At 38.8% G+C, this 18424-nt stretch overlaps 1 protein-coding gene across 1 annotated transcript in view; it reads left to right on the top strand.

The window, feature by feature from the left end:
• hecw1b (HECT, C2 and WW domain containing E3 ubiquitin protein ligase 1b) overlaps positions 1 to 18424 on the top strand; it is a 131304-nt gene that overhangs the window by 106240 nt on the left and 6640 nt on the right. The window contains exons 19-28 of the mRNA XM_066723374.1: positions 243 to 326; positions 1973 to 2082; positions 3711 to 3831; positions 5867 to 5980; positions 6608 to 6760; positions 11167 to 11265; positions 11963 to 12092; positions 13034 to 13180; positions 13937 to 14051; positions 16600 to 16798. Coding sequence (XP_066579471.1) covers positions 243 to 326; positions 1973 to 2082; positions 3711 to 3831; positions 5867 to 5980; positions 6608 to 6760; positions 11167 to 11265; positions 11963 to 12092; positions 13034 to 13180; positions 13937 to 14051; positions 16600 to 16798 — 1272 coding nt within the window. The remainder of the gene's footprint in view (positions 1 to 242; positions 327 to 1972; positions 2083 to 3710; positions 3832 to 5866; positions 5981 to 6607; positions 6761 to 11166; positions 11266 to 11962; positions 12093 to 13033; positions 13181 to 13936; positions 14052 to 16599; positions 16799 to 18424) is intronic.

Raw genomic sequence — 18424 nt, 5'->3', positions numbered from 1 at the left:
CTCTCATCTAAAATCACGTTGATGGCACTAAGAGAACATCACCGTCAGCATCAACATCATGAGTTCACTGGGGTTCATAATTATCAGAAAGCAGAAGGACTCCTATTAGTACAAGCTACAGTCACCATAACGTTAAAGACAAATGGGAACACCGTTTGTTTGCGACAGAGCTTGCAATATTTCATGACACCAAAAGAAAGTGAGCAATATAATAAGGAATGATCTCCTGCCACCGCTTGCAGGGAGAAGATTCATTACATCCGAACAGAAGGCACTCATGGGGTTGAGAAGTTGTCTTGTGACGCAGACCTGGTTATATTGTTAAGGTAAGCCTCTCTCCCTTACCATCCACTTGTCAGTTTTCAACATACAAGTCCGGGTTTGAATTCGATTTTCTGGTGAGAAGGTTTTGATAACGTTTTGCACCCTGACATGTCTGCATGTTTGACTAATGACCAATCCTTAATTGTTCCTTGTTCAGTGTAACTATGGCCACTATTGTACAAAGTGAAAAATGTTGAGCGAATGTTGAGTCCTCTCGACATCGCTGATTCCAGTTTATGTTTTAACTGACAATGACCAAGATTTCTCATGAGAGGGTTTGCAATAAGCCAAACTCTGCTGGGGTTAGATAGGCTCAAAGTCAGGCCATATTGGATCCAAACGAGCAGCCCTATCAATTGTGTCACCGGGAAACGTCTCCTGGATTACAAAGGCTTGGGAGACTTGATGAAACCCTTGTCCACCTCTACAGCTTCACTCACTCCCCTGTAAATTGTTTTCCAGTGGATTATGCATTCTGTGACCCGGGGTATTCAATCCTTCATAACAGCTGCCTCTAATGTCATTTTCTCCTACTTCTAAAATAAGTCGCCGCCGTTCAGGCCAAGTCAATTCTGCTTCTAAACTGGGTCTGTAGATGTTTGTGATGGAACACGATGAGCTAGTGTCACATGTGTTCAACTGAACCATGGGTCTCCAACTCTCCAACAATCATAGAGTTGCTTTGGTGAATTCAGTCATTTGGATTTGATCTGAGAAAACACCTCTTTAAAGCCCTCTCGAACCAGACTTCCCCTTTTTGTATCAGACAAATGCAAACATAAATCACATTTTCACAATTACAGTGGCCACTTATATCATATTAGTCAGGAAGCACATTTATCATTGTTATACCTGTAAGCTGAAGGCTACACGATTTTTTATTATTACAGATCTCTTTTCTAATATTATATCCTGATGTGTTTGCCATCCAAGGACTCCCATAATGGAAGCTTTCATTTGAATAGACAGGCCTGCTGTAGCTTAATGTCATTTCCCCGCCAAGACACGATGGTGAAATATCATTTTCATCTTCTGTTATCAGAGATGTGGCGGTTGTGTCTAAAATTAGTCTGTTTATTGCAGAACAGACATGATTTAACAATGTTTATAACTGCTTTTAAAGGCAGGTAGGCACAGAAGGAATAAACTTAAAATGTAAGCAGACGTACATACAGTATATGTAACAGAGCAATGCACCAGAATTGTTTATCAAGACTATAATGTTGTACTTAATTGTTTATCTCTCTGCACTTAAAGACTTTGAATATCTGCCTTTACATATAGTCACAGACAAAAGTACATGTTACCCCAGTCTGAACTCCAGTCATTTACCTGGAGCCTCACTTACCTTGAACATCACAATCAAACGTAAAAATATTAATCAATATTAAATGAAAGTGTAGATAAATAAGTTAGATCTTAATAAACCTCAATTGAATAGAATTAATACATGACTATTGCTGAAAGCTAACAAAAGGTGGGGGACATGTTTTACTTTAATTATGCCACAGCTGTATCTGCTATGATATTAATTGATTCATTTGATTATTTCTTTGTTTGGATGTTGCAAAGGCTAATGCCTCCAAGGTGTTGTGATCTGTGTAATGTCTGCATGACTGACATGTTTGATTTCTCTGCTCCCCTCCAGCCTCTTCGAAGAGGACATCATGTCATACGTCCCCCCCCATTCCTCATTCCACCCGGGCTACAGCTTCTCCCCGCGTTGCTCCCCTGCCTCCTCACCGCAGAACTCCCCAGGTGACTGTCCCCTCCGTTCAGCCGTGGCAATGACTCTCCGACTGTGACTGGCACAAGCGCCTCTTTAGCCGTAGTAAACGAGTAAGGAGCGCTTGTCCCAAAGGGTGAAACACACACAGCAGCCTGAGAGTAAATACAGCAACCAAAATAACAGCTACAAGCCAGTTGCGTCTCCTGAAAAGAATATTATATTGTTGCCCTGACAGTTTGTACAGTTTGACGCCAATGACTAGATGTAAGGATAATTGCACACAGCAATATTATGCAAATTGTAGCTTTTTTTTTTTTTTTTTTTTTACAATTTCAGAAAATGGAGAGCAGAATTTTCACTAGAGAAAATCCCATAGTAATTGTATTACCAACACAATTTGTCAGGAAAAATAAGAGAAGTAACACTACACGTTTTCATTTATTCTAAATCAGACTGAACATAATCCAGTCTCTTCATAAAAGGTTCTTTGATATTACTCCCCATACATGGTGTATAGTAGCAAAATCCATGGCTTGCTGAAATGTGCCTTATTATTACAATGCATGTGGAACTGGCATTATTACCGACTTAAGCTACTTCCAGTGGCTTTCAGCAAAGCAATTAATCTTTATGCTTTATGGCAAAAAGTATTTTTTTGCATTATGTTCCAATATAAAATGTAGCAATCCTGTTTGTGGGGTTTCCTATTGTGAGCCTCCTAAGTAATTAAAACCTCACCCCTGCTGTTTGTCCTGGTGTGTGCGGTCATCTTTATACTGGCTTTCACAGTGCTTAGTAACTTAAGTGATGTGAACATAAAAAAAGCCATGATTTTATTCCCCATTGTTCTCCAAAGAGCATCCTAATTCTGCTTAATGAGTCGATAAGCTTGCTAAAAGGCTTTTGTGAATTTTTAAATGAGAAAATGTAAGAGACTTAAAAGGATTCTCATCGGAGGACTGGTATTGTCCTACATTTTTGTCCTACTTTTCAGACATGACCTAAAAATATCTAACATATATTTATTATATAAGAACACAGTTATGTTTATTTATAATCATTTCATGGATTTTTTGTTTTTGTTGAGATTTGATTCTCCTAAGAGGTCACTAGCAGTTTTATTTTTTTATCTCCAACTTTGAACTTCTTTGAATTGACAACCTATATGCTAAAATCTTAACTCTTGGCTTTTGTGAAGTCAGATTTACTTATATAACTGCATCCCTAAAATGTATTTTATTGTGTGAACAATTTGTAAAAATCATATTCTTTGATACAGTAGGACCCCCTGTGTACTGGTTAGCATTGTACTAAATTGTAACATCCTGCCTATTTATTCAAAATGAATTTCAATCTATTCATGACATGTAAAGGCATGTTTTGTTACTTGTTTATAACAAAGACAGGTGCCTTTCAGTCTAATTTCTGTTGAAATATGTGGAGTAATCTACATTTTGTATCTTTTATATTGGTTCCTTTTTGTCCTAACACTGTGTAGAGACTCTGCAAAAATATATGATTATATTTTACATATGAAATATTACAAATATAATACTGACACCTCCCACATGACCGATGTGCCATTAGCTTGGCTTGAGAAAGTACTGTTGCATTATGGACATCTGGGGCACTAAAAATGCTTTGCTTGTCTTGGCAGGTTTGCAGAGGGCCAGTGCCAGAGCCCCCGCACCGTACCGCAGAGACTTTGAGGCCAAGCTCCGCAACTTCTATAGAAAGTTGGAGGCGAAGGGCTATGGACAGGGGCCAGGAAAAATCAAGTAAGTCTGCATTACAGGTGTGTGATCAACCATCGCCCGACTGAGGGGGCGGCACTGATTACACCGAATAATTGCACAGATCTGTCACATTATGAGGCAGATTTTTAAATGAATAAAGTAGCTGATTTACCAAAAAAGTTAGAAAACATTGTGTAGACCACACAATCTGTCTGTGCAATCAAGGCGATCTGTACATCTGGTGTGACTTTTTTATTAAACTACATTGCTTGGTGTGAATTATGAAAACAGTATTGAGTAAATACAGTACTCCCAGTAGAAATGTATTTAATTAAAGACTATTGGGGAATAAAGTGTGCCTAAATGAAAAAGGCTAATGGAGATGAAAAAGGAATCGTGACATTATTAATCAATAAGCGGTTTCATTAAGCAGACTGCATGGCCACCTTGTGAGGGGGAGGAATGTATAATAGCCTTAGAAAACATGGAGCATAAAACACAGGGCCCTTGTTATATGGTATATAACAGGGATAGTCAATAGGTGGCCCGCGGGCCAAATCTGGACCGCCAGACGCTTTTGACTGTACCGTGAGAATAATTTTAATTAACTTTTTATCATATTTTATCATAAGTAATGTTATGGAGGTGTGTTGCACTCAAGTGCTTGTTATAGTGTTATAGTGTGGAACCTAGTCGCAGTAATTCCTGGTTATGAGCCAATAGGATGTGATGTATTAATATGGATGTCCTGTATAGAGCTGGTGTTAGTTAGTGAGTGAGTTGGTTGCTCGCAGATTCCCTGTTCAGCGTCTCTGTACACACCCTGGACTGGGGCAAGAGTGGCAGTTTGTACTTGTCAAAAAAACAAAACAAAAATTCAGTTCAGTTTAGGTATTCAGTTTTCCTGATTCCTATAAATAAGCAGCTAAAATGTGCATCGTTTGTTGTTTGGACATACGTCAACCTCGCCTCTAAAGTATAAAAGTGCATTGACACGATCGGGGGGTTCACAGTGCCATTGCTTGTGTTCACCTAGAAACTCCTACGTCAGGGGTGGAAACAAATGATTTCCAATGCAGACGCATATTTCTAGCAGCGCACACATCGAGACTTGTGCGTCCTCACCTGTTTCAATTAAAGAGACCCACCGACATAGATCTGTGATTGACAAGCACCAGAAACTATTTTGCCTGTATAATGTTGGTTGATGTGTGATTTTTGTACTTTGTCAAATGAATGTACTAAATATAAGCAATGGGGTATATTACTAATTCACAGAATTGTGTGTGTGTGTTGTATAGGGTCATTTGAAGGTGTGAACCCCCCCCCCCCGATGTCTGGACCTTGACTATACCTTGACCAAGAAATTTGGACCCTGACACAAAATAATTGACTACCCCTGGTATATAATAATAACAACGTATAGAACTAGATCAAATAGAACAAGTTACATTTACCTTTATATCGGTCAAAATTATATTAAAAACATTTACGTGGAAATTAGACTTATTTTTTGTTTGTGGACCCGTTTAAAATGACCCAAGTAACCCTTTAACACATGAAGGGCTGAAGAATTTTGAGAAATTTCATAGATTTCCAAGGATATCTTTGGCAACACTTTAAAAACGTATTCCTCATTATGAAGCCAATGTCTAGCAGCTGCTAAATCCTTCCTGCAGCTGTGTTTAATAGCCTGTTACTCTGACGTCATTCCCCCAAGACTCTGTGAAGTGTTTAAACCCCTTGCGTCAGGAGACTGGCCTGTGTGGATCAGGCCCTCAGTGGCTTATTTTCTCACTGGTTGAAATCCAAGTCTTACTGTACACTAACACTAGGACTGTGTAAGGTGAACTGAAAACTGCCCCCAGCTGCTTCCAAACCAGGCTGGGGCAGCACCTTTCAGGGTAGAAGTTCTGGCTTCCTTGGATGCCTAGAAAGAATAATCTTTTCCACGTGGCTATGTAGTCTTGCTTCTCTTCTGTCTTGGGAATCTGCAGTCTCAGTGTGTGCTGGTTTCTGGGGTGGTGGGTGGCTTTGCCTCTGTCTCAGGCTGGGTCTCAGCAGTGCTGTGTTGCAGGTTGATTATCCGGAGAGACCACCTGCTGGAGGGCACCTTCAATCAGGTGATGGCCTACTCCCGGAAGGAGCTCCAGCGCAACAAGCTCTACGTCACCTTCGTCGGAGAGGAGGGGTACAGCCTTGCACTTCATCACTTAATTAGTTCATATATGTTTAGTTCATTTTATAGTTCAGCTTACAAGACAGAACACATTGTCTTATTTTGAGAAAAGTCGTGAAGTTTTTTATCACTAACTTCATCAGAAAAATGTATTACTTGTATATAAACCAAAGAATTCCTATCAAACTCAAAGGATGTACACAAGATGGAAATTGCTAGTCCACAGCAATTAAAAGCTTTGAAATATCCCATTGAAAAAAAACACCTACCCTATGATAATACCCTAACAGTTCCTAATGCAATCTATGCCACGCACTGTTGTGATTACAACCATTATCACCCAGAAGTATTTTTGGTTGTTTTAAGTGCAAGACGAAGTTTTCCTGCATTTATTTCAACATCTGCATTGTGGTGCCTTCAAAAAACTGAACAACACTCATAGCACTCGATTTTCAATAATACTGCTCAAGAGCCTACCTTCACAGACTGTTCAGCGTAGCAGCATTCACAGCTACAATAGGGTGCTATTGAATACTCCTTGTGTATTGCTATACAAAAACATGTGAACTACTGATTACTTTCTTACCTAGAGGGGCACCTTCGCTAATGCAGTCTGTTTGACCATTCTCGTCCACGCAGTCTAGACTACAGCGGCCCCTCCAGGGAGTTCTTCTTCCTGCTTTCCCAAGAACTCTTCAACCCTTACTACGGCCTGTTTGAGTACTCGGCCAACGACACGTACACCGTGCAGATCAGTCCCATGTCTGCATTTGTGGAGAATCATCTGGAATGGTAAAGTGTACACGGCTTTCCTTCTCTCAATTGATTTTTTTTCTATTATTTTTCTCCACCCAACAAGAACAACACCCAACTCATATATCAGACTTTTTTTTTTTTTTAACAGAGGCTCTGGTGATTCTGTGAGTCAGTCCACTATCAACTCCCCTCAGGGTCTGTTCCTAATCCTCTAGCAACCCTATTCTAGACTGAGGACCCAAGGGTTATCTTCACTTACTGCTGCCCAACAGTTGTGTAACCAATGCTTCTGTTTCATATCTTATTTTTTCATGATATATAAGTGAGATGATACTTGTCCTTTAGATAATGCCAAGGCATTACTAGGGGTTAACCATATCATTACAGTGCATTTTTGTAGTACAATTTCCCCTCCTCCCATATCTCATAGCACAGGAGCAATGACCTCTCAGGTTACAGGGGGCATCCTAAGAATCCAGGCCACAGCTTCTGAAACACAGACTTATAATAAGTGTCTGAACTGCCTAGAAAAATATATAAATATATAATCACCCTTCTCCAAACCCAGCCTCTTGGGGTCGTGTTTATAGCTTCTCTGTCACTCACCAGACATTCTTGAGAGACGTCGACAAACCAAATTGTTGCTGTAAATGAACTCTCCTAATCCCTGCGAGTTAGCTAAAGTACAGTGCAGAGTCAAGGTTAATATCATCTGCACTCTATGGTCTCTTTCCAAAAGATATGAGGTATCATCCATGTGGAAAACTCATATAATTATAATCTGCATAAATATGTATAGTGTGTTTTAAATATGTGACACATATATTATCTAATAAATATAGTATACTTGTAAATATGAGTCTTGATATGGGCCGTATGTTTCACTTAATTAAAATGAAATAGCAGTAAAACTGAAAATTGCAAATGTATGATTTTTTTTTTTTTAATAAGGTGTTTGAGGTTTAATTTCACTTCTTTGTAGTTAAATCTATGTAAATGTTAAACAATATGAACCTTAACTAAAAAGAACAACTAATCTTGAGAAACTGCAATCATTTTTCTCCTGCAGATTTCTGCCATCTTGACAGTCAGCAAACATCTGACTTGTGGCTCATTATTCAGGGCCAGAAAAAATGCAAAAAAAAAAAACTTTTCTGACATGAAATAGTAACCATGGCACCACAATTAGTCTGAGTCTTCAGGCTCAACTCTAAACAATGAGGTTACGGCTTAAGGCTTAGCCACCCTGTCAAGTCATTAATTAGCAGGCTACGGAAAGAAAACAAATGAATTGCCAATTGTGTTTTGTGTTTTCACAGCCTAGTGAATTGATAGCTGCTGTCAGAAACAGTATTTTTCCTTCGTCAATCAAATTTCCCCTTGAAAAGAAAGCTTTTTTCAGTCTGTTGTTGTTAGTTTTCAGACATGCAAACACTGACTCATTTGGAATAGGTTGTCAAACAAAAAAATGTTACAGAAGACCTTATTCATATACATTTTACGGTCACAGCACTAATATTATTTTACTACACTGTTTGACTGATTGTATTTCTGGTTTAAACTGCTTTTCATATGTTGATATTTTATATATATATATATATGCTGTTGACATACCATTCTGTTTTGTGATTTCATACATTAAAGTGATATCAGAAGCTAATTCTTCAAATCAGTTAGCATTCAGACTAAATTATATTATATTCCCACATTTTTTTTAATGCATTTTGCATTGATCAAAGTCAAATTACAGACATTCATATCTGGTATGCATTATAGATTATAGATTATAGATATCATAAATAGTATAATGAATGCCTTCAAATTGTCTCGGATGTGAGTCTCCTGTAATAAGCATTATTTCCCTGTAAACCTACATCAATAAACCCTAAAACACACATACATAGCTTATACAGTCCAGAGGTTTCCCAAATCATCTTAATATCATCACATTTCTTTCACTGGCCTGGGTTTTCATCATATTGAAAGCCATTAATCAAAACATGTTTAGTGCAAAACTGTAAAATCTGTAAAACTAGAAGTAAATCTCAGGAATTACTTTTTCTAAGATGCTCTTTTGACTTTTTTCCACATTAATTTACCGCTGGTGGTCATCAACTGTTATTACTTGTCTTACCTCTCTCAGAAAATATGGTGGAAACTTCACTGTGGGCCATGAATGAGACCCAAGTGCTGTTTGGTTTTTGTCAGTATTTATTTTGACGTGGTCTGTAAATACTGAATCCTCTCCTTTGAAACCTCTAATTCGGAAAATAGAACCCTCAACATTTTCACCTCAGTCATGGGATTCATACAGAGCTATAAGTCAGCCCCCTCTCCCTCCTCTGTGTATGGTAATTGGAAGTACACTGAGCTGCTGTGAAGGGAGATTTCCAACTGCCTCATGTCCTGCTCACAGGACGTATTGCCTGGATGGAAACACCTGTAAGACCTGCACAAGAAGTTGACTGTTGCCCTCTAGTAGCAGCCCTTGGTGGCCTATTCTAAATATACCAATATATCTGTGAACGTAAACGAATAAATCTACATGTACACACACACAGACACATACTGTTATAAGAACCTAAGAACATTCGAAAGTTTACAAACAAGAGGCCATTCGCCCCATTGTACTCGTTTGGTGTCCATTCATAACTAAGTGATCCAAGGATCCTATCCAGTTTATTTTTTCAGCTTCAGCCACATCGCTGAGGAGTTTGTTCCAGATTGTGGCAACTCTCTGTGTGAAGAAGCGTCTCCTGTTTTGAATGCCTTGTCTCCCAATTTCCGTTTGTGTCCCCTGGTCCATGTGTCCCTGCTGATCTGGAAAAGCTCCTCTGGTTTGATGTTGTCAATGCCTTTCATATATTTTGAAGACTTGAATCAAGTCCCCATATAGTAAACGTTACGTTTCAGTTTTACTTTTCACAATCTTCCCATTATCTCCCAATCTGTACCATCTCCAGCCTCGGTATGCAGATTGGCAGAGCTATTTTTAACGTTTGATCTTTAATGCAATATCAAGATGCATCGATAAAGGTTGTGATGGCAGATTACTTCCTTTCGTGTATCTCTTAACAAAGGCCCGAATGGACAGAACTGTGGCATTATTCCTCATCATCTGGGCTTTAGTCCATATGTGCATGAAATCTTTCCTGGCATTTCCTCCTTATGCACACTTTGGAACAAATGTGAAATGAACAGGGCTGCATAATTCATTAGTTCACCTCAGTCACACCCAAAGTGTGGACTGTAAAAAACTTATTCAGAAAAGAAAACAAAAGTCTGCCTCATTATTTGAATAGTATTTTCTTTGGGGGTAATTTACATTGATGTAATTTGTAAATTAGCCTCTCTGAACACAGCATCATATAGTGATTTTTGGAATAATTGCCTACATAGCTTTATATTATTGTTTTTATTTTAGAAAATATTTTTCAAGTTGACTTTTGTGTGTGCGTGTGTATGTGTGTGTTTTGTTTTTGACAAGTTAACATGTACGAGCAATTCTGAGTATATTCAGTCCCGGGATTTTGTAGTCACTTCCATGCTCCCAAGAGTGACCCCGTGGATCAGCGGAGTGAGAGTCTCGCTCTGACATGCCATGTGTTCTTGGGAGCTCCCAGTGATGGAGGGCAATCCCCCTGCTGACAGCATTAGCAGGAAAGGGATTGAATCCACAGCTCTCCCAGTCTGGCAGGGATTTTGAGTTTAGCTCAAAGCTCTGACAGACTGGGTGAGGCTGACCACAAAAGCAAGGTTTTCCCTACCTTGCCTCTTCCTCTACTGCAGAGAATACAGTTTCTCTGGTGGGACACACTGTTGCACGGTCTGGCAGATTGTTGGAGATGGAAGTTTTTGAGCGCTTGTCTCTGATCACCTCATAACAAAAAAATAAACTCTCTTCCAAATAGACTTCCTTTTCTAGGGCTGGTAAAAGTTTCTTCGATCACCATGGTGGAGAACACCATGTCAATGCTCCCTGAAATGAATGCTGTTTCGCAGCTGTATTACATTTTATTTATATTCGTTATACTTGCATCATCAGCTTGGTTTCATTCAATAGCTAGTGCCTGGGAGTATTCAAACCCTGCATGGTGCAAATCCCACAGTAGTAATGTCCTTCTTTACACATGATGAATTTACAGACAAACCCCATGAGAAAAACTAGATTATACTTCATGACTTCAAAAAGGTCACAGTTAGTATTAAAACTCTAGACCTCTATGTTTCATTCATTACATTCAGCCAGTTACATCTTGATTTGATTCATATGACTAATAACGCTAAAAACGGACAACTTCCAAGAACTGTATGTATCTGAGAATAACTACTTAAGATCTCCTATAGTTTCCAGGGCACCCATTGTCGTAAATCTGGACTCATGCTGGCTTCTCTGCACATAGCCAGTAGGCGTGACCTCGGCTCTGTGGTTTGTTTTCAAGGTTCCGGTTCAGTGGGCGAATCCTTGGGCTGGCGTTGATCCACCAGTACCTCCTGGATGCTTTCTTCACAAGACCCTTCTACAAAGCCCTTCTCAGGCTGTGAGTACAGGTTCTCCCTCACTTCTCTTCAGAAAGGAACTATTATTAGACACTCGGCTCAGACCAGACCCCTTCCAGGCATAAATGTCACTTGTCAGGGGCCGAGCACACAGCTTATTTATATTTAATATGAGCACAACATCAGTATAGGGCTGGTTTTCACAGACCCAGGTGAGCACTAATGTTGGCCTACCGAATGTTTATTTTTTCTTAGATAGTCCAAGACTAGTCCACTTCCTGTGTCTCAAGCCAGAGTGTCTTCTGGCTTTGGTTCCAGCTGAGCTCCCAATAACTGAATTCGTCTATCAAATTGATGTACTGGAAAAATGTAGTACTTTTTACAAGTTGTGCTCTGTTTTAGAAGTAGTGTGTCTTCAATCAAAAGAGTAGTTTTGTTAAAGAACATGAAACAGTTTTATGTATTTCTAATTTATACAATAAGTAGGTTAATGAGGTACTTTTGAGCGTGAGTTGATTGAAAATCAGAAGGCACTGTGTCAGGAATGGAGACCCCTGCTGGTAGATCTTTATTTGTCAACAATGTTGTTAACCATGGATTTCAAATATTGTGTATATCTGTAAGTGAATTTCTTCAGTGTGTCGTGTGAGAGTGCAGTCCATATTAGGCTGATCCCAAGTGTGTTCTTTTCAACAAGCGTAAAAATGGGTGACGTATTTTGTATTCTCTGTCTTGTAGACCGTGTGACCTGAGTGATCTTGAGTACCTAGACGAGGAGTTCCACCAGAGTTTACAATGGATGAAGGACAATGACATTACTGACATCCTAGACTTAACATTCACTGTAAATGAAGAGGTCTTTGGACAAGTAAGGTTACATAGCATAAGGGTGTATAAACAGCACATTTTTCAAGAAGGTGTGTGTGTTTTATTCTGCAGTTTTTTCATGTCCAGTGAACCCATTCAACTCACTGTAACATGCATTATACAGCTAGCCCTCTGTAATGACCAAAGTACAAAAGTATGGGCTTTTTTCATCCATGGTACTTGCTTTGCAGTGGCATGCATGTATTTTGATTATACCCACTAGGTACAAACTAAAAGTGACCTTTTAATTTCACAGGTGAATGCAACATACAAGTACAATGTAACAGATTCAATGCATGAAATGGAGTCTCCTCGAATTCCTCAATTTGAAGAAGGAACGTATTTTAATTAATTGTATTCAAGTTTGAAAGATTAGGTCTCTGCTTACACTTTAGTTACACAGGTTGAGTTCAAAATCGGGAGGTGTTTACATTAATTTGATATACATACATTACATTCAGTCTCTGCCTAATGGAAGTCTGATACAGAGTGCCATGGTATAATGAGAGGATGTAGGACGGCAAAGGCAAAGCAGGAAGAGCTATAGGAAACCATAAGGAAAACAATCGAAAAGTAAAGTGCATGGATTGCAGAACCAATTATTGTGCATATTTACTGTGGTGAGGTTTAAGGGCTATTATAGTTTATAAAAAGAAAACATAGGAGATTTTATTGTATGTGGTGTTCTACCCTAATAACAACTGGCAGAGATATTTCTTTCATGTAAAGCTTTCAAAAAGACATAAAACCTCACTCAGCCATTTGCACCCAAAACTCATGTATTCTCAGAAACTCGCTTTCCGTGGTGCTCTTATTTTGGGCCATTCGGAGATGAAAACAAAACTTGACATTAGGAGACGTGTTATAACGCCTCAGCCTAGAGAGCCACTTCTTTGAATCCACTGTTTTTCATTTGCAAATTCATGTTGCTTGCCTTCACAGGTAACGGAACGGGAGCTGAAATCTGGTGGTGCCAATCTGCAGGTGTCGGAAAAAAACAAAAAAGAGTACATTGAGCGAATGGTGAAGTGGAGAGTGGAACGGGGAGTAGTGCAGCAGACAGAAGCTTTGGTCCGGGGGTTTTATGAGGTACGGCCTGTTAAAATGTCAGTGGACAGATTTTATCATTCCAGTTACTTATTCTCTGAGGGTCTCAGGTTTTGGACGAGCATTGATATGAAACTATTAGAATTGTATTTCGACCTCTAAATATCCAACTGCCATTATACAGATTATATTGGCTACTGAACAATCAACAATATAGATAATGAGTAAATATGATGCCCCTTAGTCAGGCCCATTTAGTATAATTCCACCACTCCACTTCTGTGACCTTGCGGACGACACATACAAACAACAGGAAGGTTTGTTATCGATTTAACTGTGTTTACCTCATCCCCTGAAAGTGTCAAGGCAAGGAAAATTAAACGTTTTGGGAACTGAGTGTATCTGTCCGCTACAGACATCTCAAGTCACAGAAAGAAAGGCAAATGCACACTGTAAATTCCAATTCAAATGATTTGGATAAGTTCAATATAGTTGCTGATCAATACTAGCAATTCTCATTTTTACTTCTATTCCCATTCAGAAATCATACACATAAAAAACAACACTATATGTACATCAAGAACAATATCAGAGTGACAGGTGTCTGCTAAATGTATACTATTCAATAATCGTATAGACTTGAGTTCACTTGTGGAATAAAATAGATGATTTCTTCTACGATTTCATTCCTTGCTTTAGCTCACAGTCTGTGCTGGTGTGCTGTGTCTTCTGCCTAGTTTAAAGAAAAAAAAATCTTCTTTGACACATTCTGACAAATGCCGTCTTCATTGGTCGCAGGTAGTGGATTCAAGGCTGGTGTCAGTGTTTGATGCCAGGGAGCTGGAGCTGGTAATTGCTGGAACTGCGGAGATCGACCTGAACGACTGGAGGAATAACACCGAATACAGAGGGGGTGGGTTACAGCAGAGGTTTTGACACGGCCAAGTATAATTGCATTGTTCTTTTTTAGTGCTCAGTGCTCAGCATCTATAACTGATATATAACTGTACATAATATTTAAATAACTAGTAGAGATTATGATGTAAAAATCTTGAAAACAGATTCACCTCCACAAAATAAAATAAAACATTATGATACTTTCTACACACAGGTCACACACCAACTTGTTATCATTCACAGCTGCACACATACCATGTTGCGTGGTTATTTATTTTACATACAGCTTTAATCCTCTTCTCAAGCACATTTGTGCTGGTAAAACCCTTCTGTTTTACTCTTCTGTCAAGCCGGATAACCCTGGCATTTGCCTCCAAAAAATGGGGGAAGGGGATTAGAATGTCCTATATTATAACACTCTCCCATGTCTATAACGTGCAAATACAGAACCATCCAAGGGCATTCCAGTTTTTATAATAAAGTACTGGAGAATCAACCAGTTTGGACACATTACCTTTACTAATGCCTTGGGCCTCTTTCTCCACATGGCTTTCCAAGCACGCTCTTTGGCTTCAACTCCATCCCTTCTCATTTTACAGATTTAGTAGGATAACTCATTATTTTTAATCCAAAGTCATTATCAGAGACTGGAAAAGAAAATGTGGATCGGTAATTTGCTGAACATTCTGTTACAATTAGGGCTGGGCGATATGGCCAAAAATGTTATCATGATAAAAAATAAATCATATCAGTCGATATCGATAATTATCACGATAAATGTCCAATCATTATTTATTTCAAGTTTTTGCTCCTGAGTGAAAGTTGAAGAAACCAGATGGTTAATTGTGGTTTTAAACTATTCTTTATGGTCAGAACATGACAAACACTTGCCAAACAGTGGATTATTATTCCAGTCTGAGGTAGAACATTCAAAACAATTATAATAATACAAACTTTTTTCAACATAAAAATATGCATGAGTAAAATTAAGTAAAATCCCTTTTCAGTCCTTTTTCCTCAACAAAATAAATATCTGCAGTCTGATGTATAACAGCCCCGCAGAGACAATCAGCATGAAGGCGAAGACGATTTAGTTAACATGTGCCCATTTACAAGTTAAATGAATGAATGAATGAATAAATACATACAGCAGATCTGCGTTTCCCTCTAAAATAATAAGGACTGGTTTATAAATGCGTCCATAAACACCATGACTGAAACGTGCACACTTTAGTTAAATTAATCCTGCTATATTGTAGATGCTGTTACTGTGCGATTAATCGTGAAACGTGTGTATTTTGTTTCAACTGTAACTTGTCCTGGTTAAGGGCGTCTCCTAAGTAAATTAAAAATAATACGGTCAAAAGTGTCGTTTGCAGTTACAAATCTGTAGTAAGAGTAATAAGTTAAGGGAGTCAAGTTGTGCAGTGGCCTGGGGTGCCAGTGGTCCACGTCTGAGGGAGTGATGTCACTGTAACATCCTCATGGGCTCAGCGAGGTCTTTTTCACTCTCCCTTCAACAGCAACCTGATAAGCATCCAGATCAATATAGCCAGGTCACAGCAGCCCTGATTCCCCAGGGAATGGAAACTGTCAACGGTTTAAAGCTGCTCAACTGAATTATTTGCAGCAGACCTCAGGAAACTCCTGTTTCTCAATCGTGATCCTCTCACTCCTGTGTTTCTGAGGTATCAGTCTAGGCAGCTGCACTGACTGATTGGTCTCCAAGACAGGAGTGATAGGTATTAGCTTTTTGTTACGGAGGATCAGACTCCTATCTGTAGAGAACACATTACACCTGTAGTTAATTCTGGCAGCATCGATTTGTTTCCAGGATAAAGGGGAATTACTAGTTACAGCCTTGAAGCAGTGTAGAATGGCAGTTGGCAAATCCATTATTCTGCAGTGAAGAAGGATCCTATTGTCATCTTGATTGTTTCATACAATAAACTTAATCCCAGCATCTTCAAAGGCATTGTGCACATTGCTGTATAAAGTATTTATGTCCGTAATTTTTCAATTTCCAAGAAGATAAGCTTAAAAAATTCAGTCAGAAAATAAGTACATGCATAAATATTTCAGCAGTTCTAAAACATTTCAGTACTGGGGTGTGAAACCACCATCATGTTTCAGCCCACAAGCCTTCATCGGTGTGTCATTCAACAAATTGACACCCAGGGATTAAACAGATAACAAATAACTTAATTTCAAATAACTTCAACTTCAAATTTGCTTTCAACTTCAAATAATGTCTATTAAATAATATCATGAATTAATCAATATGTAAGACATTCCAGTTTAATTAACTTAGATGTTAATAAACATTGCCGGTTAAGAAAGTGTCATTGTTATCAAATATATTTATTTAATATTCATGAATAATGGGAAAAAAAGGGGGTTTCCTCTCTCTAAAAATTACTTATAGCTTATTCACTCACACAAAGCCCTGATGAATTGTATTACATCTGCTGGTGTAACTTACAGTGCAGTGGTACTGTAATGTCCTTATTAAGATTGTACACTGTTGCCGTGGGCTGCCGAGTGACGCTGAGCTGCTGTTTCAGGCTACCACGATGGGCACATTGTGATCCGGTGGTTCTGGGTTGCGGTGGAGCGCTTCAACAACGAACAGAGACTGCGTCTGCTGCAGTTCGTGACTGGCACCTCCAGCGTACCGTACGAGGGTTTCGCCGCCCTCCGGGGAAGTAACGGTCTCCGGAGATTCTGCATCGAGAAGTGGGGCAAAATCACCTCTCTTCCACGGTAGGTGGCTTCCCAGCGTACTTTCATTACAGCTAGGGGTTTTAAAACATGTATAATAGTTTTTTGATTGTTTATGTAATTTTTTATCCAGGGTGACTTCTAGTTTATGTAAGAAACATTTCAAAGCATTACAAAGTGCAATAAAACAATCAGTAGAAAATACAATAAGCAGACATCCTGGTACAATGAGCCAACAAGTGCAGACATTATACAGGTAAGTCCTAGATAGGTGCTAATGGGAGAGGTAGGCATTCAGGTTGCAGTAAAAAGCCAACCCTGCTTACTGCCAGTTTCAATACCTGTCCCCAACTTGATGGAAAAATAAGGGAGGACAACAAATTGTGTGTGGGAAGTCAAGACATTGCTGTACATGATATATAGTGCTGCCGGCCACAATATTATCCCAGACTTAAACACATTATTTCCCTTAATCGTTCCTTTCATCGTAAAATCAATGCATCATAAAATATCTTGCAGGAAGTATTCACACCATAAAACCACAATGCGGGAGGCAGTCTCTGTCAAAGAACTGCATCTTCCCCGCTCCAGGAATGGCACTAAGATGCTCTGAAGTGCGAAAAAGGCCAATTATAATGATCCAACATGCCAAAGCACATAATGTTTAATGCTCCAGTGCAGCATCAATGACTTAAATTACACTTATAAACAAAGGTACCTTATCAAACAGACTTCGGATTTTTTTTCTTTAATCAAAGAACAATGTTATGGAACAAAGATGAGGACTTGGCTGTACTAAAATAAAACAAAAATTCATTGTAGCCTCTAATATATAGTTTGCAAAGTGGCCAATTAAAGATCTCCTGACCACAAAACTAGGCCTGGAGCTCAGTTATGTGATGATGTGGTTTCTGTGTAAACAGTTTTGAGAACACTAAACATTTTCAAACACATGAAGGAAAATGTATATTCGGAATGATGCATCATGTGTTTCCAACTGATAAAACTAAATGTACGAGAATGCATAAGATAAAAATCACTATTATGTTACACAAGGACAAATGACGTCTGTGATATCATTATGTAAAACAAGCTCAAAACTACGAAATTACGACATGACTTTTCTCAGGATCTCGAAATTTCAAGATCCTGAGAAAATGGGTTTGGGAGCTCTTGATTCTGACTTGTCATCTTGAGATTATGCCACGCTAAAAATGGAAATAACGAAAAAATGTGTAACATAGAAATCGTAACATTTGCACCATTTTCAAAAGAATGTAAGCCAAGCTCTGAAAGGGTACCAGGTGTGAGACTCTCTGTGTGTTTTTGCTTGTAGTCTCAACTCCCCAACATTTGAATGGCCTTGGTTTAAAAAAAAGTTATTTTAAGACATTGTTCAATGAAAACACGTCCTGAAATACTCTTTTAAAAAAGTTTGATGTATTTTCTTTCATGGCCTCCATAATCCCTTTGCCTTTTTGTCCCATGTAACTGAAAGGCGTGAAATTATTTTTGCTTAGGCTTTACCTGTTAGCCGGGGGGGCTTTCAGATATAACTCACATTTGTATTCTCATTGATGGGTGTTACAGAGTTCAGGGCTTATCCCAGGCCTCAGCAGGAATGTTGCAGGCTTAATTACCTCCATGTGTTGTTTTCTGCTCAAGTCT

This window comes from Amia ocellicauda, chromosome 2 (genome assembly GCF_036373705.1).
Source record: "Amia ocellicauda isolate fAmiCal2 chromosome 2, fAmiCal2.hap1, whole genome shotgun sequence".
In the NCBI taxonomy this organism is placed as follows: Eukaryota; Metazoa; Chordata; class Actinopteri; order Amiiformes; family Amiidae; genus Amia; species Amia ocellicauda.
The sequence above is the reverse complement of the archived record's forward strand: the minus strand, read 5'-3'. Positions and strand labels throughout refer to the sequence as shown.